The 25807-nt window shown below is 54.2% G+C and overlaps 2 protein-coding genes across 2 annotated transcripts; one reads left to right on the top strand and one right to left on the bottom strand.

The window, feature by feature from the left end:
* Positions 1 to 1035: 1035 nt before the first annotated feature.
* On the top strand, positions 1036 to 18193 carry CARD14 (caspase recruitment domain family member 14). The gene is given in 18 exon segments (XM_073797026.1): positions 1036 to 1086; positions 4132 to 4299; positions 5297 to 5416; positions 6039 to 6164; positions 6603 to 6779; positions 7811 to 7918; positions 8450 to 8592; positions 8681 to 8775; positions 10418 to 10478; positions 10673 to 10731; positions 10734 to 10939; positions 12155 to 12211; positions 12929 to 13052; positions 13928 to 14010; positions 14012 to 14102; positions 16360 to 16481; positions 17173 to 17288; positions 17918 to 18193. Coding segments are annotated over 18 exon segments (2103 nt in total). The 3' UTR covers positions 18114 to 18193.
* SGSH (N-sulfoglucosamine sulfohydrolase) lies at positions 18157 to 25798 on the bottom strand. Its single transcript, XM_033847065.2, has 8 exons — positions 25640 to 25798; positions 24344 to 24504; positions 22748 to 22853; positions 22315 to 22465; positions 21808 to 21964; positions 21361 to 21442; positions 20307 to 20510; positions 18157 to 19493 (listed from the first exon to the last, which is right to left on the bottom strand). The coding sequence occupies exons 1-8, from the start codon at positions 25734 to 25736 to the stop codon at positions 18934 to 18936; spliced, it is 1518 nt and encodes a 505-aa protein (XP_033702956.1). The 5' UTR covers positions 25737 to 25798; the 3' UTR covers positions 18157 to 18933.
* Between the last annotated feature and the right edge of the window lie 9 nt (positions 25799 to 25807).

Raw genomic sequence — 25807 nt, 5'->3', positions numbered from 1 at the left:
ACCTGCCCCAGAGGGTAGCTGATGTGCAGCAGGGCTGGGGCTCTGGTCCAAGAACTTGTTTTCTTATCTGAGTTCGGACCTATGTTCTTACCTACTCTGCCCCGAGCGGCCGCAGCCCCATCCCTCTCACTCACCAGGAGGAAGAGACTTGGGTTCTGGTTGCTGCTCCTTCATCAATTAGCTGTGTGACCTTGGGAAACTGCCTTTGTCAGGAGGAGAATCCTTAAGGTCCTTGCTACTCATATAGGCCATGGAACTATGATTGTCCCTTCTTTCTTGAGTAGTATATACATCAGTGGGAACCAGGCACCCAACCAATGCTTATTGATTCACCCAACTAGTATGCATGGAGCATCACTCTTCTCAGGGTGGGGACACAGAAGAAAACAAGAAAGGCAAGAATCCTTGTCCTCTGGAAGTTTCAGGCTTGTCATGAGGAGGCAGGCAAGAGACAGATAAATAATTAGAATATATAATATGTCGGGGAGCAGTGTGTCCAATAGAGAAAAATGAAATAGGGAAAGGGGGATGGAGAGCCGTGTGGGAAGTCTACCATTTTACTTTTTTTTAATGAGACCTTTTATTTATTTATTTATTTATTTTATTTTGGCTGCATTGGGTCTTCATTGCTGTGCATGGGCTTTCTCTAGTTGCGGTGAGCGGGGGCTACTCTTCGTTGCAGTGCGAGGGCTTTTCATTGCGGTGGCTTCTTTCGTTGTGGACCACCTTCTCTAGGCGCGCAGGCTTCAGTAGTTGTGGCTCATAGGCTCTAGAGCGCAGGCTCAGTAGTTGTGGCGCACGGAATTAGTTGCTCCGCGGCATGTGGGATCTTCCCGGACCAGGCCTCGAACCCGTGCCCCTTGCATTGGCAGGTGGATTCTTAACCACTGCACAACCAGGGAAGCCCAGTCCTACAATTTTAAATAGAATGGCTGGAAAGGCCTCTCTAGGAAGGTGGCCCTTGAGTGGAGTCCTGAAGGAGGTGAAGGAAAGAGCATTGCAGGCAGAGGCAAGTACAAAGGCCCTGGGACTGGCATGTGCCTGGAGCAGTCAAAGGCTAGCAAGGAGGCCCCATATGTGGAGCAGGTAAATGCAAATAGGGTCAGCAAGTACCAGGAAATCAGTCTCACCTGTGGGGCATGGTTAGTCCTCGAGGATTTGTAGAGCAAAGGAAATGACATGACCTGACTCATCCTTTAGCAGGGAGGCCCTGTCTGCTGTGTTGAGAGCCTGCCTCGGGGGGCATGGAGAAAGCAGCTAGGAGGTCATTGCAGAGGTCTGCGTAGGCGCTGATCAGATCCCAGCAGTGCAAAGGACGAGAGTGATCACATTCTGGATATATCTTAACATAGAAGAACCAAGACTCTCATTTAAATTTAAATAGTAATTATCAAATGTTGATTTTAGATGGATCTATTGGAACTATTTAGATACTTCCCAGAATTGCTCATGAGAACCAAAGAAGAGGTCCAGAATTTATCCTAAACTTCCTAGGACTTTTCTGAAGGATCTATGGGCTGACTGTTCACATAGAAGAGAAGATTCTATCCACTCCAAGATTTTCCATCATCTTCTCAATCACCGTCTTCTGTGGGTTGACCACATACACGGGCAGTTCTCGGAAGGTTCCTGCAGTTCTCACAAAGGCAAAACAAACCCTTCACACCCGTCCTCCCTGCTGTGGGAAAATGTGTTGGCGTTTCACTGATGCGTGGAGGCTCGAGTGAGGCTCGGCTCCTGTGGGCAGGGCCCAGACAGATGCGCCTGTCAAGCCTGCTTGTCTGTGGCTGCTCAGTCAAGACTGTGGCTGGTCAGCCATCGCTTCTCAAGGACAAGGAAGGCAAGTACGCAGAGTCTGTCCCCAGGAGAGCAGGTCATCATACCCAGGGAGGGTGGATAGGCCAAGAATGGGGTCCAAGAGCTGTCTACAGGGGAATGAGAGGGGCCGGCTTCCTCCTTATAAGGCGTGGAGATGGTGCCTGGTTTGGGTACGAGAGGAGAAAGCAGGTCGTCCCATTTTGCTTGGTTAAATTACTTGAACATTCTCTGGCTGCTAAGTACCACTTTCAGACAGTATGGGCCATGCTGGGTGAAAGGAATGCTCTGTTTAGTACTCTTATCTCTGCAACGTTGCCCAGGACAAAAGAAAAGGAAGGAAGGTTTCTAAGTTCAGGTATAAAGTGAGTAAGAACAGCTGCCTCCTATCTGTGGTAAGGGCATAGCTGGACAGTTACAATGGCACTTTGGTGCCGGATTTTAGCTGAGGGGTGCAAGGGAGCACCCCTTTTGTGCTTGGTGAACTTCTGCCTCACACACCATATTTGGGGGTCATCAATTCCTTTAAGCTTCCTCTAACTCATTCTCCCTTTTCTGGAGTACTGTGCATGCCTGTGTGTGTGTGTGTGTGTGTGTGTGTGTGTGTGTGTGTGTGTGTTTATCCTTCTTCCCTACTTCACAGGCAAGCGAAGATCTGCGCCTTGGGCTTTGAGAAGAATGTTGACATGGGAAAGGGTCAAGTAGGAGGACCCGCATCTTAGAGCCTCAGGGCTCTTATAATCTAAGACTCCCTCTAGAATTGCTGTAGGGTGAAAAGAGCATTTTATAGAGTTCAAAATATCCTTAGGGATCTCTGGGCTAATTTTTCTTTACTGTTAGGACTAACCCCTATTTACATTGGGGCTGAGTTGCAAAGAAACTCCAACATTTTAAATTCCCATTTGGGGACCTGTCTTGAGCTGCTTCACTGCATGAAGCAGGGACTAGCATGGCTTCTACTCAGCTACGCCCACTTATACTCAAACCCCGGTGTGGCTGACAGGTACCAGGAGCTGGGGTAGTTGGCTGAGGTTTAGAGAGACCTGTCTTCAGCTGTCCTGGTAAGGCAGCTTGTCGCTTGAGCTGGCCCTGATTTTCTGAGTTCACTTTGATGGGAGTGGGAGTCTGTGAACAGTCAGGTGTTCCTTGGGAGTCCTGTGATGCTAAGGTAGGTGGGGGCAGGGGTGGCAGTCGGACTAGAAGGCGCTCCCAGGGGAGGCTGTCACCCCCTGTGACCCAGCCCAGGGAAGGTTTTCCAGCCAGTCCTGGTTGTCAGGGCATGCACGGAGACCTGGGCATCTGGAGCTCCCAGAGTTTGAGCTGCAGGCTGGAGATGTGCTCCCCGACCCAAACCCATTTGTTTGGTTTACTATCAGTTTTAGGTCTCCTCCTTCCAGATCTTAATGATTTAATTTTACTTTTTGAATCTGGAGAATATGATATGCCTAACCTAGTTATTAGTCCATAGCAGGAACTTGGTAATTGCTTATGGAAAGTTTGCTCACTAGATGTCAGAGGTAAAAAGTCCAAGCCCAAAGGTTCTTCCTTCTCCGCTTGACCCCAACCCTGGAGTGAGTGCTGAACTCCACCCTGACATCCAGACCTCCTGGGTTTGCCTTACAGGGAAACTCCCCTCTGCCCAGGGACACCACACCCGAGACGGGGAGAGGCCAGGCCCATCAGCTCGAGGTGCAAGTTTCTCTTGGACCACTACCCAGCAGGACCGAGGCCAGCAGGACCTGGCCAGGTCGTTTACAGAGCTCATAGCCCTGGACATGCAGCCCACTGGGTGGCAGGCGGCTCATACTAGCACACAGAGTTCAAGTGTGTCTGAATAGACCAGGTCCTGTATTCCCAGGCATCTCTGCTCTATTTGACTTGACTTTCCTCTTTTTTACTTACTGATTTTTATGAATCCAATTTCCCTTCATCTGACGTGTTTAGCAGAATATGGAAAGGCAGAGAAGCAGGGCCATGCTGGAGGAGGCTTACTGGACATTCATTCCCGGCTGTGCTGGCTGTCAGATCCAAGAGCTGGTGGCCAGGGCTCCTTGTTCTGTCCCTGGGGACCCCAGCCCAGTGATTTAACCCCTACACCTCATCTATAAAATAAAGCTAAAATGCCTTTCCCGTCCCGCAGGGACTGGAACTATTCATTAGGTAAAATCCTTTAATGGATTTTGAAATCTCCGGAGAGGGACCTCTTCGAGTATGAACAGCATCATCCTTAAGGAGAAACGTTGAGAACCACAGCTGGCTCCTGGTCTCGTGGAGAAACTGCAGTTACATTCTCCCCCTTGATCTCCATCCTGGCAGCTGTATCTGATGAAGCAAGAGCTGCAGCGAGAGAAGATGTCTTCTTCCTGTGAGCGGGAATTTCAAGAGCGGTCCCTGAAGATGACGAATGAGCTGGAGCCTGGAGATGAGGAGCTGAGCCGCCTGAAGGAGGAGAATGAGAGGCTCCGCTCCCTGACCTTCAGCCTGGTGGGTCCTGGTGCCTCCAAGCGTCAGCTTCCTGCCCTGGTCCCCACAAGATTCAGCTTCCTTCCCTGGTGGCCAGCGGGGAGTGTCCTTGACCTTGGCCTGTGGCCTCCAGACTGTGGGATTTCTGACAAGTGGTTCTATTGAGGTGTGGCTAAGACCTGGGTGAGATGAAACCTAGTGACTCATCTCCATGGCTCCTTCTCGCATCCCTCATTCCCACTCTTCCCAGCCCCCAAATGTTAGCAGAATTGATAGCTGTTGCACACATATTCGAAAGTCTTACTAAGCTGGTTTGCTGCTGCCCTGTTGTTCGGAATAGACGAGGCTGATTATAATTGATGGAATTAGCTTAAGGTTGTGGGAGCAGGGCAACGTTTCTGCCTGCAAAATATTCTGGTGCCCTGCCCACGCAGGCATGGGGGAGTGGGGAATGGTAGGATGCAGAGAAGTTAGTGATGCCAAAGCCCTGGAATTATGCAAGCCCTCTGCCTCTCCTCTCCAGTCCCTTTCAATCAATAAATATCTATTTTTTGAACTAGTCCTTCAATAGACGTTCAGGGGTGTGGGGCAGGCCGCCACCTGGCACTGCCACCCCATGGCCTGAACTGTGCCATCACTCATAAAAGTTAGCGTGAGCGGGGAATGACCCACCCGTTGGTGTTCCGCCTCCTGGAAGCTCTGCTTGTGGATTTGTTGAAGGAGCAGCCTGAAGCTGCCTAAACAGTGGAGGTGCTATGCTACCCTCAGAGGCTTTCAGCTTCCTGTACTTTGTTTCCTAGCCATGCACACTTGGAGCTGAAATGCATGTTCTCCATTTTAACTGCTGACCTTGCCTTTTTTCCTGCCTGATGTGCGGTAATAAGGCTAAATCTGCCCACACACCACCATCCTTGAAGCTTCCAGCCTCCTATCCTTGGGACGAGATGATGGGGATGCTTCCCCAGGGGCAGGCCTTTGGGGAGGTCAGGGTCCCTGGGCTGACCTCTCTTTGCACCAGGCGGAGAAGGACATTCTGGAGCAGAACCTGGATGAGGCCCTGGAGAGCATGCAGGAGCTGGTGAACCGCATCCACTCTCTGAGGGAGCGGGCCATGGCCGCTGAGAGACAGCGAAAGCAGGTGACCCTTCTGGGCCGTGTTTAGGGGCCGGGCTGCCTGGGTGAGGAAGGAGATTCTTTAATCCACACTGAGCTTAAGACCAGCTTTGCCTAACGAATGCATGGGCCTGTTCGTTGATTCCTTTGTCAAAACTAGATTGGGCACCAACTCACAGTCAAAGACTAGAGGTCACGTCTACTTTGTGGGGTGGGGAGAAAACATGTCAGGCAAACAAGTGATTAGAACACAGAGTGATTTCAAGTGCATAGGGGCCCCAGGGTGAGAGCCAGGGATTTCTTTAGTTGCTATAAAAGGCAAGGGGAGGATGAGAGAAAGGAGACAGTGGAAGAGAATGAGGCAGGTAGAGGGAAAATATTTATGCATTTTGGGACATGGAATAAACAAAACACAAATAGACATGCAGCACCCATGCATATTTTGATGACCAAATTAAAATATAATCAACACCGCAACTCTGTAGATGCACGTGGAATCCAGCACTTAAGAAATGAGCATGAATTCACCTTATTTCCCCTCTAGAACCGCCCCCCTCCCTCTCCTCGAGGCTCCCCCACCACCCATCCTCAGCCCCGCCCTCACAGCCGCTGACCTTCATGGGCCATGTTTGTCCCCCTCTGTTCAGTACTGGGAAGAGAAGGAGCAGACCCTGCTCCAGTTCCAGAAAACCAAGGTGGACTGCGAAATGTACAGGGAGAAGGTGAACGTCCTGCAGAGCCAAGTGGTCGAGCTGCAGAAGGAGCGGGACCAGGTACCGGGGAGAGGCAAGGGGCCGGCCGGGGTGACGGGCTGAGGGGCTCCGAGAACAGTGCTGCGCCGGCGGAGTCTCGGGAGGTCGGGAGGCTCGGGAAGGCCCCGCCCCTCTGGGTGTGGCCGAGGGCTGGCCGGCCGGGTCACCCGCCCTCGATGGCAGCAGGTTCCAGACTCGGGATGTCTCTCCCGATCCCTGGGAGGTTTCTTGACTCCCCTTGACTGTCATCTCCTGACATGCCTGCTGTACAGCGTCCTCCCTCCTTTCACTCCTAACAGGGCGTGTTTGTGTGCACCCCACCTATTGGGTGTTACTAGAACTACACACATTTACGTGAGCTGGCCAGAAACGGGGGGCTTTCTCTAGCTGGACTTCTGCGTGGTGGCGGCACAGCCTCTTTATCCTCTGGGCGTCGATCCGCTCTATCTCGGCTCGCAGGCCTACTCAGCAAGGGATGGATCCCAGATGGAGATTTCTCAGAACCTGGCAGAGAAGGACGCACTCCGCAGGAAGGTGTTTGAGCTGACAGACCAGGTCTGCGAACTGCGCCAGCAGGTCCAGCGGCTACAAGTGCAGGCCGAGTCGCTGCCAGGGGTGAGCTCTGCTGCTGCTCAGGTGAGGCGGGTGGGGGGGGGGGGCGGGGGGGGATGCAGGGTGTGCTCGGGGTGGGACCGAGCCGGCCACACGGGCCCTGCTGGCACCACCGGATTCAGCTCCATCCACCACGCTGGCTCCCGTGAGCAGACAGTGTGGTCAGAGGTTGAAGGTACCCAGCTGGGCAGGCTGAGTCTCCTTCTGCATTTCCTTTTATGGTAATACTATGCACGTCATAGAAGGGGTAGCTTAGTGGAAGGTTCTGGAGTCTGTAATGTGTGGTGTTTGATGAAGAAAGAAGGCAGCATATGAAGCTGTGCAGGCAGCCACTTGCTCTGGTGGATGATGCCTTCCTGGGATGCTTGAAAGTCAACTATCTGAGAGCTGAGTGATAGACCTGGAGGGAGCTATGTTCTCAAAGAACTAAAATTACTGTAAAACCTCTAATTATGGTCTTGCTGGCAGCTCCAGGTCCAAGGCACCCTGGTGGGTGGGCAAGACTCTTCAGAGGTGCCCAGGGACCTGGGTGAGGCACAACCAGACCCTCCCCTCCCTATGCCGGGGCCCTAGCCCTTCCTTCCTACCCACTTACCACATCAAACATGTTCAAAAAATATACATATGTATTGAAAAAAGACTGATGGACAGATAGCAAACTGCTAGCTGTTCTATTTCTGAGTGTGGGAGGACGGGTCAATTTTATTTTCTTCTCTAATCAGCCTGTTCCTCCCCACCAATATTCTTTGCGGAGTATGTTTAGATATATTATACATATAGTATGTATTATTTGTATAACCAGGAAAAAATAACAGATATTATCCAAAAGGAATAAAATGCAGTCACCAAGCTGGTTGCTGCATGTCCCCTTGGTGGCCAGTTCCCACAGTGCTGGGTGTCCCAGGCTGGGAGGAGGGGACATAAATGTTTTGCCTTGAAGCCAATGAAAGGAAACCACTCAGGAGGCTGGAGACAGGGGTTGGGACTTGGTAGAAACCCCAAGAGCAACCAAAGGACGTTTCCTGAATTAACCAGCCTATCTGGGTCTTTGGCAGCCCAAGCAGGAGGCGGGAGCCAGGGAGCCCTGTCTGAAGAGGAAGCAGCGGCTGGTGCGCATGTTTGCCCTCTGCCCGTGGGACGACAGTGACGGCAGCTCCTCTGAGGTATGCCAGTTCCTCTGCCACTGCTGGGGCCAGACCAGGTGCACCCTCGTCTATCGGGACAGAAGAGGGTCTGGCACATAGTAGATGCTACAGAAATGCTTATTAAGTGAACCGAGGGGCTACACCTGGATCTACACATTTCACCTGCATTCTCCAATGCCACACTCTGCATCTTGCATGTTTACACCCCGTCAGCGTGTGACCCTCACTAGCCAGTAATTTGGCCTCTCTGGGGCTCAGTTGCTTTATATGTAAAGTGGGACAACGCTACCCACCGTGTAGATTTATCGTAAGAACTAAGCAATATAAAATATAGAAGGTAGGTAATAGAGTGCCCAGCACATAGTAGGTGCTCAATTAATGTGGCCTGGCTCTTTGCTCCTCCCTCCCTTCCCTCTTGCCTCCTCTGCCCTGTCAGTGGGAGGCTGTGGTTTATCATCATTATACTCTTTACACAGTATGGCAGCAGGAGAGGTGTCCCGGGCGTCCCTGTGACAGCCCCGTGGTGACTTCTGCCCCGTCCTCCTCCAGTCTCAGCTCTGGTCTGACCTGAGCGCCACGTCCAGCCGAGAGCTGGTGGATAGCTTCCACTCCAGCAGCCCTGTGCCTCCCAGCCAGCAGTTCCTGTACAAGCGGGCCACAGAGGACTTCTGGGAAGACCCCTCGTCTTTCAGGTAGAGAGGGGCTGGTAAAGGGATCGGATGACTCCAGCCCCCTGGCAGCTCACTGGGACATTGGCTTCCATCTTCTTATGTTTTTCAGTGGCTGCCCCAAAACCCTGGAGGTGGACCAGGGAGGCTCCCTGGGTGCTAAGAAGGGTGATGCAGATTTGGATTACGAGATTGTAGACAGGGCAGGTGAGCATACCCCCCAACCTCTGCAGCCACCCCACCACCCCTGGGCTGGGCTGGCAGAGCCAGGCGGGGAAGTGAAGACAGGGATCTTAGGGAGGTAGATGAGACACCCCAGTTTCTGTCCAGGGGATGGGCAGAGAGAAGCGAACTTGACTACTGCCCTGCTCTGAGCCTCTGGGAAAATCCAGACTACCTGGCAGTTCAAACCAGTGTCCAGATGTGCCGTGCTTACTGGGCGTCCTTTTGTTTTCACCTGGAGGCTAAGGGAGTTGCATTCGCCTCCACATCCAGCTTGGCATAAATGTTCAGACAGCTCCAGACACACACCTCGTCTCTCTGTCCCTCCCTGCTCCGACCCATGGACACTTGGGCCTCCCAGTGATATCAGAGGACAACAGGCTTCCATCCTCACTGTTCCTGGCTGAGGCACCTGCTAGGAACATTTCTCCTGGGTGTTGGCACCTGAGACATTCCCATTTCTCCTGTGGCTTATTCCTCATATTTGTCACTTAACTGGTCCTCCCTCCTTCTCAAGACACAGACCCCTCAGGGGCAGCCCCCTTACTTTGCCACCACTGCACATCTGCCTCCAGCCTTGGGCCTTGCACACAGTAGGTGCTTAGCACCCTCTAGATTTCATCCTACGGCCACCAAGGGGCGCGCGTACCCCACGCTGTTCTGCCTAGCGGCACCTTTAGGACAGACGGCCCCAGGCTTTCTGTGGGTCACATGACCAGAAACCTTGCTTTTGCAAATTCATTGCCATTTTTATTTATAACGGTGATCAACTGAGAGGATCCACCCCAGGTATAACCAACTGGGATGTAAGAGCACGAACAGGAAAGAGTCATGGCTCTTTTTTTTTTTTCCTTTTGTCATTATTCTGCATAATGTCCTGGTTCATATAACTTTAGTGGAATTGACCTCAAATACATCAGGAGTGTATAATTTCACTTGGCTTTGAATGTAAACGCAAGTGGCTGTTTGCCTGTGAGCTGGGCACAGGCTGCCTGCAGCCAGCAACTCTTAGCTCTCTGTTGGCCCTCTGGTTCTTGTGAGAGGCTCAGGAGGTGAGAAGGGCAGCCTCACCTGGGCTGGGGGCTGTGTGCCATCTGCCTCACAGGACACATATAAAATACAGGCCTTGGAGAGACTCTGGGGACATCTAGTCCTAGGAGATTGTCAACTCAGAGGCCTGCCATGGCCAGCTGGTCAGCAGCGTGGCCTGGGGAGACAGGAGGCAGCCGATGGCCAGTGCCGGCGATGGCTGCCACACAGAAATACACAGCCAGGGTTATGCCAGATTTGATTTCTCAAGTGAAGCCAGAAATCCAGATTCCAGATTCCCTATCTTGTAAAATGCTAGCAACTCATTCAAGGATTGCAAAAGGACACAATGTAGGTTAAACTCTCGCAGATGCAGCTCTCCACCAGCTACTCCTATTTTAGGGGAGGTGAATCAAGGTTCTACGCATCAAGGAAGGGAGGGGCAAGAGAAGGTTCAGCCTCAGCAAAAGACAGAACAGGTAGGGGGTGCCTGTGGTGGCGGCACTGAGGTTGCACGGGTGAACCAAAGCTCCTTCAGAAGGGGGGTGACCTTGAGGGGTAGGCTGGCTCGAGGCCTAAGCCCGTAGCTTCCTCCTAGACCTCCCTGAGTCCGAGAACATCCTGTAGCTGTCTTCTGGGGGCCTCCACCTCGCCGCCAGGTGAGCAGAGGGCGGGGGCCAGGGCCAGCAGGTGGCAGAGCAGAGTGAGGACTGTGTCCCCACTACCAGCCTTTCTGAGGCCAGGGAAGGAGAATTCCAGAGCGATGGGACTAGAGGGGGCAGATGGGGAGATGGCCTGGCCCGACCTCTTGCTCTAGGATGCATGAGCTCTGTCCCCTCCCTTTCTGCAACAGTGTCCCGGTGAGGCGGAGGCCAGCCCGCAAGATCCTGAGCCAGGTCACGGTGCTGGCCTTCCGGGGGACACGCTGCTGGAGCAGATAAGCGTTATTGGCGGGAACCTCACAGGCATCTACATTCATCGGGTCACCCCGGGCTCCGCAGCAGACGAGATGGCCTTGTGCCCCGGCACCCAGATTGTGATGGTGAGTGTGGCACCAACCCTCGAGCCCCCAGGATCCTCTCAGGGGTGGGGTCAGTGGGAGGGGCAGGTAACCCAGGAAGCCACAGATTCAACTTGACAAAGATGTATTATTGGATAGGCCCACACTCCTTCTTGGGCTGATGTAAAGCAGAGTGTCACACGTGTTTAGAGGAGAGTCCTGGTGATTCTCATCAAAACCCTGCACCCTTCTCCACCTTGACGTCCTTGAACTCTGGAGGGTGAGCCTGTGAGCTGTTGTAGTCTGGACTATGCACCAGTTGAGAAGCCTTTGGGGATGCGGCAGTCTTGACCCAGGGATCTTCTGATATAGGCTACATAAGATTCTGATGTAGGGCTTTTTTTTTTTTTTTTTTACTGTAATGATCTTATCGTTACTGTGTGTGTATGTGTTAAAATACGCATTATAAAATTCACCATTTTAACCATTGGGGGCATCTAAAATTTTTTTTACTGTAAAATATTCATTAAACTGCAAAAACCATAAATGTACAACTGAATTATTATTAAGTGAACATATGGGCAGGGAGGTGACTTTGATGTAGCCTAAAAACAGAATTATTAAACATTAGGCCCTTTAAGAATAGCAAAAGGGCTTCCCTGGTGGTTCAGTGGTTGGGGGTCTGCCTGCCAATGCAGAGGACACGGGTTCCTGCCCCGGTCCAGGAAAATCCCACATGCCGCGGAGCGGCTGGGCCCATGCGCCATGGCCGCTGAGCCTGCGCGTCCGGAGCCTGTGCTCTGTCTGCAACTGGAGAGGCCACAGCAGTGAGAGGCCCCTGTACCGCAAAAGAAAAAAAAAAATAATAAGCAAGAAATTCTCGAAACAGGTGTCACTCATTCCTCCCAGGGTAGGGGGGCGGGTAGGGAGTGAAGGCAAGTGCTGAGAGGGAGAGGGAGGGGCTGAGCCCTCAGTCAGGAGTCCCTCGGGCCCCATGGCTTCTCTCTCGCTGTCTGTGTGCTGAGCTGAGTTCTCATGTGTCTCGAATGATCACACACAGAGCTCCTGATGTAAGCATCAGTCCACCCAAGATGAAAGCCCTTCGTCACACTTCTAACAGTCCTCGTGAGATTCTCAGTTATCAGCTCATGTTGTGGTTAAGGCAACGGATCCCCTTTATGAGACAGTCCTGATATCCAAATGGGGCCAATTCAGTTCTAATAGCGTTAAAAACATCTCATTTTTTTTCTTATTATAAAAATATCTACTCTCCTAAATCAAAACAACACCGGGAATAAATGAATGGCTGAGAGCCCTGTTGATTTCACAGCTCAGCAGCTGCTCATCGCCCTCATCCAGGACATGGCTCATCAGAGCACCATGGCCCACAAGGTGAGGACCAGTCAGCCCAGGTCCTAGATGCAGGGTCCCGCTCGGGTGGGCCCTGCCTCTCTCTCCCAGCTCACATCATCTGGAGGGAGGGGCCCAATCAACCCCTCCTTCCACCCAGAGGGTCCCAGCCCCACCTGGCATGGGCTGGAAGACAGGTGGGTACTGGCTGAGGGTCCCAGGTGGAAAGTGTAGGCTGCTAACCTGAGGGAGGTGACACGGCGTGTTTCTCCCCTGGGCCCTCCAAACCTTCACCTGGGTCTGCGTGCCACCCAGCCTGCAAGCTCCTCTACTGCGTGCAGATACGTCATGTATGCTCTCTCCGTCTTGCTCCCTCCATCACCCCATTTGCCTACCATCTGGCCCCCATCCTTATTCCCCACTGAGACCAGGCACTGTTGGGTTCTCCCGACATAGAGCACTCAGCGGTCCCTGAGCAAGGCACTAGGGCAGCCCCCTGGATCATGGCAGGGCCAGGCCGGGGGTTCCCTACTCTTCCCTCTTGCTTCCCACGGATGCCCTGCTCGGGAAGGGGGCTGGGGGGCTCAGCCTGAGGACCCTCTCCTGCCACCCTCTGTCACCTACACCCTGGCATGGGGCCTGGGCCTGCTGGCTGTTCAGCAGGCACAGCCTGGGAGTCCAGGGACCACGCTGGATTTGCCGGCGGGGGGCTGGTGCCAGCCCCCCAGCCCCGTGGGACGTCCCTTCTGCCTCGTCCAGCAGCCTTCTGGGGGAGCCCAGAAGCTGGTCCGCATCGTCGGTATGGACAGAACCAAGGCCAGCCCTCTGTGGTCATCCTTTGATGGGGGCCAGTTGGACCCAAGCCAGGTAGAAGGTGAGGCGAGTGGAGCTGGTGAAGGGTCTTTGGAGGCTGCTGTGGTTGGTGAGCTGGGTCAGGGTGATGCCACTCATCTAGGCCAGAATCTGTCTTTAAGAACCATAACTGACGTCTACCTGCCCTTCTGGAGAGCAGCTGAGCTACACACCTTTAATGTCCTTTAACTGACACTCCTACTTCTGTAACCTGCCGCAATAAGACTGTCCGAAGCCACTGGTACAGTCATCTGGACAGCAGTCCTTTTAGAATATTAAAGTCTGAACACTCTCCAAATGCCCAACACTGCACAAACCAGTGGACCCTCAGACAACTGCTGAGTGACTGCTGTGGGCATGAGGCCGTGACAGAGGCCGGCACAGCACAGACCCCTGAGCAGGTAAAACTGTGCAATGAGATAAGCAGAAGTGAACTTAGAGAAAGGTAAATCGTTTTGAGTTTATTTTCTTCTTGAAAAGTGTTTTGAGTGCCTAATATAACCTAAATGACCAGGAGAGGAGATCAGGGACCAGAGAGGGAGGGAAGGACTGGGATCACGTGTCCCTTGAGGCTGAGGGAGAAGACACAGGAAGCTTCCAGATTGTTTGCAAGGATGAACATGGTTTCTCTATCCTCCCTGTGAGCCAAACAAGGAAAAGGTTTTAAACTGCAGCCTATGAAGCTGATCCTAGAGAAGCACAGGGAATCTAATCAACAGGTACAAAGCAATCAGCCGGGGCAGGTGTGGAGGGCGTGGTGCGTCGTGTGCGAGCCCAGCGTGCCCTGTGTTACTTACTGCAGGTGCCAGGGCTGCAGTGGCGAGCCAAACAGACACAGGCCTTCCTGGGGGTGGGGGGCTGCTGCAGCCTGGCGCCGGGCCCACTCATGGCTCCTTCCTCCCACAGACCCCTCCACTGTGTGCTTCTGGGCCGAAAGCTACTTCACCCTGGTGCCCTACACCCCGGTGCACAGCCACAGGCCCAGCCGGCCCCCGGCCAGTGCTCTTCGTGCCCAGGGTGGTCGGGAAGATCCTGATGGAGAAGCTGTGCCTCTTCCAAGGATATAAGAAGTGCCCAGCAGGTACGCTGTCTCCTGGGAGTCCCACCTGACTGTCAGGTGGCAAGGAGAAGTATCTGCTTTCAGGAGGGCGGCACGACCAGAGGAGTGTCCTGGGGCTGCCGAAACAAAGGACCACAAACTGGCAGGGCGGGGGCCTTAAAACAGCAGAGATGTGTACTCTCACAGTTCTGAAGGCCAGAAGTCTGAAGTCAGGATGTCTTTGCAGGCTGCACTTCCTCCAAAGGCTCCAGGGGGAGTCCTTCCTGCCTTTTCCTGCTCTGGTGGCTGCTGGTGGCTTGTGACTGCATTACTCCCATCTCTGCCTCCTTGTCTGTGTGTCCCTCTGTCTTCATGTTACTTTCTTACAAGGAGCCAGTCATGGGATTTAGGGCCACCCTACTCCAGTGCAACCTCATGTTTACTAACCACATCTGCAAAGACCTTATTTCCAAATAAGGTCATGTTCTGACGTTTCAGATGAACATGGATTTGGGGGGTATGTTATTCCACCCAGTGCAGCTCTGCTGGCAGATAGGTTTGTACTTAACCGGAGTTAAACAACCAAAGGGCTCCATCCACCTGCCCAAAGCCACTCAGTGTAGGGCCATGGAGATGAACTGGCCAGTGGGAATCTTGGGTCCCATTGGCCCTGCTCAGCAGGAAAGGTGGCTCAGCTGGTTGGAGAGTGGAGAGCAGGAGTTAGCTCCTTGGCTTTCTTCCATCCACCCATCACTGGTTGGTGGTTGCCTCAGAGAGTTAGGCTACAAGCTGAGAGTGAATAGGGCCCTGTCCTTCTCCCCTGGAGTTCACAGAGGGGACAGAGAGAAGCAAGTGTGGCCCACGCAGTTCCTCCAGTGAGCACCTGCTGTGTGCTAGGCTCTGTGCAGCGGGCTAGAGATAGAGAGTCCAAGAGGCCCTCAGGGTCTATTCTGCTCCTCTGGAGACAGACACCTAAAGACGTGGCAGACTGACCCATCTTAGCTCCACAAGTGATCCAGAGAGGGATTCTTTGGAGGGGGTGGGAGTGGGGCTGCAGTCTGACGGCAAGACAGGACAGGAGTTTGCGAGCAGAACCAGGAAGTCCAGGCTGAGGGAGCAGAGTGTACAAAGGCACTGAGGCACAGACGGCACCATGGGGAGGCAGCGGGTGCCCAGACGTGCCGTGTTACGTGGTAGGCAAGGGGACATGATCAGGCCCGATCTTTGAATCAGGCCCGTTTTCAAGTGGAATAGAAGACGGACTGGAGAAGGGCTTGGCTAGGGGCTGGGCCAGAGGTGGTACAGCAAAGCCACAGTGGGGAGAAGAGGGCAGCCCCAAGAGCTGTCTGCCAGCTGTCTGCAGGATCTGGTGATGCTTTGGAGGGTGGAGGCTAGCAGGAGGGCACGTGCAGTTCTCACTTGGGAGACTGGGTGCTATTCAGGAAGAAGGGAAAAGTCAGGGTGTGGTTTTTTTTTTTGTATTTTTTTTTTTGGCGGTACGCGGGCCTCTCACTGCTGTGGCCTCTCCCGCTGCGGAGCACGGGCTCCAGACGCGCAGGCTCAGCGGCCATGGCTCACGGGCCCAGCCGCTCCGCGGCATGTGGGATCCTCCTGGACCGGGGCATGAACCCGCGTCCCCTGCATCAGCAGGCGGACTCTCAACCACTGTGCCACCAGGGAAGCCCCAGGGTGTGTTTTAACATGTTTATACAGGGCACAAGTTCTCAGCCTGGGCACGACATTTAGGGCTGGATCATCCTCTGTTGTGGGCTCTCCTGTGCATCACAGATAAGCAACATACCTGGACCTCAACCCATTGGATGCCAGGAGCATACCCCCTTCCCAGCAGTTGTGACAGTCAGAAATGTCTCCAGACATTGCCAAGTGCACCTTGGGGGTAAAATTGCTCTTGGTTGAGAACCACGGATTTAAGGGATTTCTGGGTGTAAGAAGTTGCATATGTAAGTTCGGAGCTTGGGAAGTGATGGGAGAAGGGTTTATCTACATTTGTCCGTCTTTCCTTCTTTCCCTCCACTCTTCCTTCCACCCAACCTTCCATCCATCCACCCACATCCTGGCACTGGCTAGGCACCTGCTGTGTCCAATGGTTTCGGGTGAATGTACAGGGCATGGACTCTTCCAAGCAGGAAGAGCAGGGTCAGGTTTATAAAGAGGACACCCTAGGAAGAACTTGCCCCAGAGCTGGTGGGGGTCCGTGGGGGCAGACCCATGGGTGTTCAGCATGGGCTCCTGGGAGAGCGGCTGGGTGGGTGACATCCCCATCAACTGTCACCTTCAGCATACTTGAGCCAGGAGGAGTATGATGCCTCCAGCCAGAGAGGGGACATCATCCAGAAGAGGGAGGCGCCTGGTGGTCGCTACTGTGTCACCTGCAGAGCAGTCGAGTCCCTCATGAGAAAGGTAAGGGGTGGGGTAGGGGCTGTGAGGAACTCCATTCAGATAACGGCAGTGGGAAAAGGAAAGGCCAACCTCCAGGGCCCCCTGGACACCCCAGGTTGGTGCTCATCTTGTCTCTGGCTCCATCATGGAAAGACCAAACCCCGTTTCTGCCATTTGGTGTCCACATGATCTCAGGCGGGACTTTTAACTTCCCTGAGCCTGTTTCCTCAACGCAGGAGATGTTTAATAAACATTTGCTAAATTAGTAAAGTGGAGATAACACTCCATGTTTTAAGACTCAAACAAATATATGAAAAGAAGCTTACTGTGAACTATAAAGTTTTGTGTTGATACAAAGCAGCCAGGAACAGCTGTGAGTCAGAGGCACAATGGCCCCCCATCCTTCACAACCCCAGAGGTAGATGGAGCCATCCAACTCCTAGGATTTGAGCTCTACGCAGTCTCCCTCAATCCCGATGGCCTCTGATTTCTAGATTTCCCAGGCAAAAAATCAAACGGATGGAAACTTTCAAAACTGTACAGCCAGCACGCTCATATACAAAAGGGCATCCCTGAATTCTTCTCCCCACCTCCTTTACAAACTTCAGTCTTGCCTGTACCCTTCTCTCCCTTCTCTCAGCGTCACTCCTGGGTGTGGGCTCCGCTCGCTTCCTCTAAGGCTGAGGCTCACTTCCCTCCCCTCTCCCCCCAGAACACCCATGCCCTCCTGGATGTCCAGCTGGACAGTGTCCGCGTCCTGCACAAGATGGAGATCTTCCCCATCATTATCCACATCTCCATCAATGAGAAGGTGGCAAAGAAATTCAAGTAGGTGTACACCTGGGGGCTGGTGGTGAGGTTTGAATGGGCACCAGAACTCCCCATAAGGCCCATGGCGACCACATCCAGAGCCCGTGATGGGGTTTCCAGGATCTCACCTAGTGCCAGCCTTGGAAGTGTCACAGGGCAGTTCCCCTAAAACATCCAGGATAGAGGTCCTGCAGCCCACCCCCGGGGAGCAGCCCAGAGGACAGTAAGGTGAGACCCTAGAACCTGACTGACCTCGGCTGAGGCCACATGTTTCCTGGGGTAGAGTTAACAGTCCATCTGTGTTAGGTAAGGACAGAGACTGAAAAACACTACTTGGTCCATGGCTGGGACAAGCCCAGATATCCTGCTGCCCCCTTTATAATTTGAGAACCGAAGTTATAAACTAGATCTGCCACCCCACCCCACCACCTCCGTTAGTGCAATGTCATCTAGGGCCCCAGTCACATCTGCTTCACAAGGCACTGGGTCCCCTCGAAGCAGGCCATCTGTGTCTAGGGGCATCTGTTGCATCATCGGTCCATCCAGGTCCCTAGAATTCCAAGCCGGCGGCTGATTTCTGGGGCTCCGTGCTGGGAGGCTAGTGCAAGGCTCTCCCTGAGCCACGCTCCCACCTCCGGCTCTGGCAGGAAGGCTCTGCAGCAGCTCGGCACCGCAGAGAACCAGCTCCTGGAGGCTGCCAGGCAAGAGGAGGGTGAGCTGGATGAAGTGCCCTGTCTGTACAGCAGCCTGGCCCCCGACAGCTGGAGCGACCTGCATGCCCTGCTCGGCTGTGTCCGCCTGGCCATTGCAGATGAGCAGAAGAAGGTTGTGTGGACAGAGTAGAGGCCTTGCTGATGGCCCCTGTGTCATAAACAAATTCAGAAAATGAACTTGGTATATTTTACTAAAATAAAAAGCTTTTACAACGCTCTGGCCTGTGGCTTCCCCACCATGTCCTCCAGGATGGAGTTGATGGGGGTGGGAAGGGTGATGGGAGCCCATCCACTTGAAGGAGAATGCCCCCTTTCTGGGTTTTCCAGGCAGGCGGAGGCAGGGCAGGTCTGGAGCATTCCATGAGTACTGTCTGTGCTACAGACTTGTGTTTACCCAAACAGAATTCACCCAACCAGAGGATGGGGCGGTTTCAGGCCTTGAGCGGAGACATCTTCATCCTTGGACACTCTCAAAAAGAAGGGCAAGCTCTGCCCATACAGACCCCAGGATGAAACTCGTCACTTAGGGAGCCTGCCAAGAATCAGTGGTCTCATGGAAACCCAGCCCGGGGCTCAGGAGCCTGACTGTGAACAAAGTGAAGGAAGAAGACAAGCCCAAGTTTCCTTCAAAGGCTCCCTCCAGACCAGGACTGACAAACAGACACTGTCCCCTCATTGAATGCAGTTTGCACTCACCCACCACCCTCGTGGCACACAGAATCCCATCTCCTCTCAGGTGAAGGGCACAAAAACGTCTGTGGGTTCCAGAGAACCAAGAGGGACTGAAGCCCCATGTCCCAGACCCTTCTTCCTGCTGTTCCCCAGACCACCTTCACCTTGTCACAGGTTGGGGACCCTGCACCATCCTGGGGACCCCCCAGGGAATTCCTGTGCCAGGACACAGCTCAGACACAGGACAGCGGTCCCCCACTGTGGGGGTGGGGAGGGCCTCACAGTTCGTTGTGCAGTGGCCTGCACTGGGGAGAGAGCTTCTCCTCTAGCACCCCACTGGGAGCACATACCCAGGGGTCGTGGGTCTCCCACTGCCACTTAACCAGTTGGGTCTGAAGCAGTTCCAGAACCTGGGCATAGCGGGGGTCAGTGGCCAGGTTCTGGGTCTCGTGGGGGTCCTGGCTCCTGTCAAAGAGCTCCCAGCGTTCCCGGTAGTAGTAGTGATGCAGGTCCTTGTACCAGCCCGTGGGCCGGCCGGCTGTGGTGCGATTCAGGAGGTCCTGGAAGGTTGGCGAGACGTAGAAGTCCTGGTCAATGGGAAAGGGCATCTTGAAGTGGAGGTTGTGCACAAGGTGGAAGTTCTGGTGGTGCACGGAGCGCATGGGGTAGGACATGGTGACTTCATGGTGGCTCTGGCTGCCAAAAACCGTGGTCCAAAGAGGCTCCGCCTCCAGCGCCGGGAGGAGGGACCGCCCAGTGAGCTGGACAGTCTTTGAGCCAAAGATGGCATAGCTGGGGTAGGGGATAGAGAACCAATCCAAGATGGTGGGCGTGAGATCTGGAAAGGAGATGACATCTCAGTAGGGCGGGCCCTCCAGGGCACCAGACCCACCCCCGTGGAAGGGGTGAATCCAGGCCACTCTGGAAGCTGGTGGGCCACCCTGCACATCAAATCACCAACAGGAAAAAGCTACTACAGGCCAACCCGTCACGGCTGCGTCACCCTCTGGGCCATCATGCTTTCAATGCCATGACAAGAGCCCCCAACTTGGTGATACCCAGGATCCTTCTAAAATCCTTCAGACTAGCGAGGAAGCCCCCACACAGGGGCCTATTCCTGTTCTGTGCTGTGGCCAGAACGCTTCCTGACCTTGGGGCCAAAGGGAGATGTGAGCCCTGAGCCCACAGGGGCCCAAGCATGCTGCTGCCCTGACCCCTCAACGTGGGGTCAAGGGGCATCAATTATCACCTGGGAATTTGTCACAAATGCAAATTTTGGGGCATCACCCCAGACCTACTGAATCAGACACTCTGGGGTGGGATATCTGGATACTAGCAAGTGCGCCAGGTGATCGATGCTCACCAGTGGGCCAGTGGAAAAATGACTGGCTTGAAGCCAGTGAGACCCAAACTGGAATCCAAGCTTGGTGCTTACAAGCTGTGTGACCTTGGGCTCCTAACTTCATGTCTTTGAGCCTCATTTCTATATCTGTAGAATGGGGCTGACCATCCCTTCCTCACTGAGGTGATGTGGCAACCGCATAAGGTAGTGGGTGAGGAGCTACGTCTGGTCGTGGTGGTCCCACTAAATGTCCTCTTCCTCCTCCGTTCCCCCTCCTCGACCCCTGCTGCATGGAATGCAGAGTCATACCTAGGAGGCTCACGTAGGCCTCGCTGACCTGGCCCCAGCGTTTTGGGTGCTCTGGGGATGACACCAGCATGGGCTCAGCAGTGCCCGGCCAGTAGAGGTTGGTCCTGCCGCTGGGGAAGGGGATACCATTGTCGGATGTGAAGATCACCAGGGTGTCATTCAGGACACCCGCCCCACGCAGCTCCTGGAGCACGAGTCCAATCCCTGCAGGGTGTGGAGGGGATAGCAGAGCTCAGCCGCAGGCAGATGTGCAGTTGTGGGAATGCGTGTGCACTAAAGCATTTCTTCATCCTGCTGCTGAACCCTGCACCATCTTTTCCTTCAATCACCCCGGCCCTCCTTGCCACCAGCCAGGCCTCCCGCCCAGCACTCTGCCCAGGGCCCTGTCCTGGAGCAGTACTTGCATGGCCTCCACCTGAGTGCACCCCTCCAGGACACTGGCCAACCTTGGCAGTTCCGTGTCACCCCTATGCAGCTGCTACCTGCCATGCAGTGGTTTCTGTGTTTCCTGGAATCTCCCCGTGGAGGTAATAAGGATGGTCTTGGGTGGGGCCAGAAGATAGGATTCTCTCTACACCCACCCCCTTCCCAAGTCCCCATGAACTAATGGTACCAACAGGGAAACGATAAAGGCACCAACCTCCCAGACTGGGTTGAATGGTGGTTCCCCTAAAAGATATGTCCACACAGAACCTGTGAATGTAACGTTATTTGGAAAGAGGGTCTTTGCAGATACAATTAACTCAAGGATCTTGAGATGAGATCATCCTGACATACCTAGGTGGTCCTTAAATCGAATAAGTGTCTTTAAACGAAGAGGAGGGCCACAGACTAAAGAGAAAACACAGGGAAGGAGCTCATGTGACAACAGAGGCAGAGACTGGAGTAATGCTGCACAAGCCAAGGAACACTTGCGGCCACCATGAGCTGGAAGAGGCAGGAAGGACTCTCCCCCAGAGGGGACACGGCCCTGCGGCACTGTGATTTCTGGCTCTGGCTCAAGATGGAGGCCCAAGCTGTGCCCTATCCCACCACCTGGGCTCCTTGAACCCACCTTGGTCCATGCGGCTGATGGTGGTATACTGCGCGGCCAAGTCAGCTCGGGCAGCCGGTGTATCAGGGACGAAGTAAGGCACCTGGGATGGGGCAGGTGGGTGGCACGTCAAGGTTAGAACAGATAGGTTGGGTGGAGGGGGCAAAGTGGCCAGCGCTTGAATTAGGGTGGGAGATACAGGTGCCAGCCTTCCTCCCAGGGCCCAAAATCATCTCTCTTCCTGAATGGATTATCCCAGAACACCCACGCTTCTGGGTACATCATTCCATGTCTTTACGCTTCTCTCTGCCACCCCACAGATGGGGCCCTGGCTCCAGTGAGTCAGTGGGTTTCTTCTTACACACCTGGGGCCAGGGCTGCCAACCCACGAGATGGGCACAGGTCCCCATATTTACAGGGTGGAGGACGAAGGGTAGTTCTCAGAAACGTGGTGAGGGGTCCTCCTACCTGCACATCCTTTGGGTTGTAGGTCTGCGGGGTCCAGTCTGGGATCTGCCCCATGCCACTCTCTCCATTGCCAAACTTCTCACAGAAGGCCCCGTACTGTGGCTGGGAGTGCCCGCAGCGGTGGGGGTCGTGGAAGGCGACATAGAGGAAGAAAGGCCTGCAGATGGAAGGACGGGCTTGAGCGTTGAGGTCAAGGTCAGATGGCTGACCCACCACCTGGCTTCTACCCTGGGGAGCCTCATCCTTTGGAAAGGAACACCCCTCAGCTTTGCCTACTCCCCTACAACTGAGAGCCTCCCCGTGATCCACACTGCCTCAGTGTCCCCATGTCCCCTCTTCTTCTGACCAGATCAACTTGAGCATCTGGAACCTTCTCCTCCACCCACACCCCAGCTGTCTGGAGACTCCAAGAATCCCAACCAAAGACTCTGGGATCTGCATCCAGCATTAACTGTCCAGAGGTCTGGCTGTGTGAGAGCAGTTAAGGGGGAGGGACCCTCCTCACACCTGTTGTCCCGAGCCTGCAGGAATTTCCGGACCAGCAGTTTCATTCTAGTGATGTTCCGCCCCACCTGGAGGACAGAGCCATTCTCCTCCGTGTACGCAAAATCAAACGGGTACACCGTCTCCGGCCCCACGTGCTTCTTCCCAATGATGCCTGGAGTCGGGGAGATAGGCCTGTCCAGAGCCCTTTCGGTCTCCCACTCCCCTCTGCCCCCTTCTCCGCTCCCCAGGCCCTGTGTCTTGTTGTGGCCTCCAGGAGGCAGCCGGGCCCTTGTTCTCGTGTGGCCATGGCCCAGCCAGAAGGCCCAGATTCCTTGGGGTCAAGTGCTCAGAGCAGGCAACACAGGGCCCATGGTGGCTCGGGACAAGGCCTTGCCCCTCTGGGGCAGGGAGGTAAGTTGCTGTCCTGCCCCTGTGGCTACACGAAGCCCCTCACCTGTGAGAACACCAGCTTGGCCCAACAGCAAAGGCAGGCTCTGCACCCGGTCGAAGGAGTTGAAGTGGTGGACATCCTGGTGCAGGCCATACATTCCGTTCTGATGCTGCCAGCAGAGATGCTGTGAGGCCGGGCGCCTCCTGGCAGCCAGGGTCCTGTCCCCCACCCCACCCCCAACGCTTCTGCTCTCCCAGGCTCACCAGCCTGGCCCTTTGTAGGCCCCTGATTTAGAGTTCTCATAGAGGTTTTCTCCATCTCTCACTCCCCGCCCAACAGGCCCACAGGTCCCTACCATGGGACGACAGCAGGAAATACAATAGACTGGGAGAATGTACACTAAAATTAGGGGTGGCTTTTATTTTCTTCTTTTTGTGTACCTGTACTTCTCAATTTTTCTATCAAGAGCACACATCGTAGAGTGAAAACCACACCAACAGGCCTCTTTTTATTAGCTGACGTTTTTAGAGTGTAAAAAAAATTGTTGTACGTGTTGCAAACTCAAACAGGCTAGAGAGATGTAAGAAGGAAAATCCCTGTCCTTATTCCTGTGGCTCACTGCCCAGAGGTGAGCGTAGCCTACAGCTGCCTGATTAACCTTACAGGAAGCTTCTGTGTACAGGCCACAGTCTGCTCTTTATGTAGGCCTCCTACTCACAGCCTCAGGCTCTCAGAAAGGGACAGCGCATCCCCCGCATAAAATAACGCTGTGAGATAATACATCAGGAGTAAGCGCCCATGTACACCCAGGTTCACAGCAGCATTATTCCAACAACCAAAGGTGGGAGAAACCCAAGTGTCCACTAATAGAGAAATAGATAAACAAAACACGCTCTATCCACACAATGGAACATTATTGAGTCTTGAGTAGTGAGGTACTGACGTACTCGGGTGAAGCTTGGGGACATTATGCTCAGTGAAACCAGCCAGCCGCAAAAAAGCAAACACTATATGATTCCACTTATGTGATGTACCCAGAGTAACCAAATTCACGGAGACAGAAAGTTGAATGGTGGTTGCCAGGGGCTGGCGGAGCAGTGGGAACAGGGAGCTAGTGTTTAATGGGGACAGAGTTTCAGTTTGGGGTGATAAAAAAGTCCTGGAGATGGACGGTGGCGATGGTTGCACAACAATGTGAATGTACTTAATGCCACTGAACTGCAGCCTTAAAATAGTTAAAATGGTAAATCTTTCATTACATATACCTTAGCACAATAGAGCAAGTGCCTTAAATGGCAGCTTTTATTGTCACAAAAGCTCCTGGGACAATATCATGAAAAGAGTTAACACTGGGCTGGGCAAGTACCTGCCAGGCACCTTGCTGTGAGCTTTACATATAGAGAGTTAACTTGGCCAATCCTATAGTAATCCCAGGAGTGAGGTATTACTAACACCCCATCTTTCAGGTGAGGAAATTGAGGCACACAGAGATAAGTGATTTGCTCACAGTCACACAGTGGTGGAGCAGGGCTGCACTTGGACCATTTAGCTGGGGGTGGGGGAGGGAAGGTGGGCACATCCCCAGGGAGACCAGGGAGGGGTTCCCAGCAGCAGAAGCCTTGGGGGCTCTCCCTCCTCCTGAACCCCTGCTGCCCTCACCTGGGGCAGGCCAGTGAGGAGGCTGGCCCGGCTGGGAGAGCAGCTGCTCACGGAGGTGAAGGCATTGCGGAAGACAAGGCTCCGGCGGGCCAAGGCATCCAGGTGAGGGGTGGTGATGGCACTGTTGTTGTAGGCACCACTCTCAAAGCCTCCGTCATCCGCTGAGGAAGGAGGGAGACATAGAGGACCTGATGGCCTGGGCTCAGAAAGAGCAGCATGTGCGAGTGAGAGAGACCTGGGTCCTGCTGCAGTGGCCTGGCAGTGATGCCCAGGCGGGTATGATACCTCTGTAGACTTGATATCAGGCAGGTGTGATTTCCAAGTGGGAATGACCCAAGTGGGCATGATATTCAGCAGGCTTGTTACTTGAGTGGGAATGCCACCAGGCATATATGAAAACTGGGTGAACATGTTAGTAGGCAGGCATAAAACTGAGGGGAGCATGAGATCCAAGCAGGCATGATTCGGCAGTCCTGGGCTCTGCAGACGTGCCTGAGGACGTGGATCCACGTGCTGGTTCTCCGCCAATGCCCCTGAGATAGGGGGAGTTGAAGGGAGCCGCTCTGTAGGGTGCTGTTTAAGTTACAATTAGCTGAAGGACCTGCCCCAGACCACAAAGTTAATCAGAAACAGTGGCCCTGGCAGACAGCCAGACCTCAAAAGAGGAAAGAATCAGGTTGCCTTGTGATAGCTGGGCTCGGGTTACCCAAGCAGAAAGTCTCGTGAACAACAGGGCACTAGAGGAACTTGGGGTTTCACGGAGGCGGGGAGGGCCAGGGGAGAAGGCGGGTGGGTGAGTGGGGGCTGCTCCCTTCAGCCAGGAGAAAGAGAGTTGAGCCACAATGCTCTGGGGTCTGAAAAGGGAAGGGAAACGGGGTTATCACTGCTGGGGAGAAGATGAGAGATCCAGGGCACCCTGCTGGTCTCTGAGGACTTGGGCACCAGCCCCTCTTCTGGCATCCCCTCTGCGATCTGTGGAAAGCCGCCCAACGCCCTGAGGTGGGTGGGGACCCCAGGCTTAGCCCTGGCTGCTCTGGTCACGGTTCGGGCTACAGGGTCAGAACCGGGGGCAGGAATGGGGTGTGAATGCTGGGGCCGAACCCTCCAGACCCTGCAGTGGGCAGGGCCGCCTCTGCTTGCCTCTCCAAGAAGCCGACCACGAAGAGTCTGGGGCCAGCAAAAAGAGGAGTCGGGGAATGAACGGCAATGGGGTCTGCAGGGCACGGAGGGTTAGCGCTGGCCTCTTCCGGCGGCCGTGGAGGGCGGTGCCCGGGGTGCCGGCGGGTCGGAACTTACCGAGGATCAGCAGCACGTTTCGGGGGCGCGCCCGGTGCACACAACAGAGACCCGCTACGAGGAGCAACACCCAGCAGGCCGGCCCGGAGCAGCGCATAGCGGCGGTTCCAGCCGGGCGCCGCCCCGCCGTCACGTGAGCACCAGCCCTCCCGCCCCAACCCTCGGTCA

Source organism: Tursiops truncatus, chromosome 20 (assembly GCF_011762595.2).
Source record: "Tursiops truncatus isolate mTurTru1 chromosome 20, mTurTru1.mat.Y, whole genome shotgun sequence".
Classification (NCBI taxonomy): Eukaryota; Metazoa; Chordata; class Mammalia; order Artiodactyla; family Delphinidae; genus Tursiops; species Tursiops truncatus.
The sequence above is the reverse complement of the archived record's forward strand: the minus strand, read 5'-3'. Positions and strand labels throughout refer to the sequence as shown.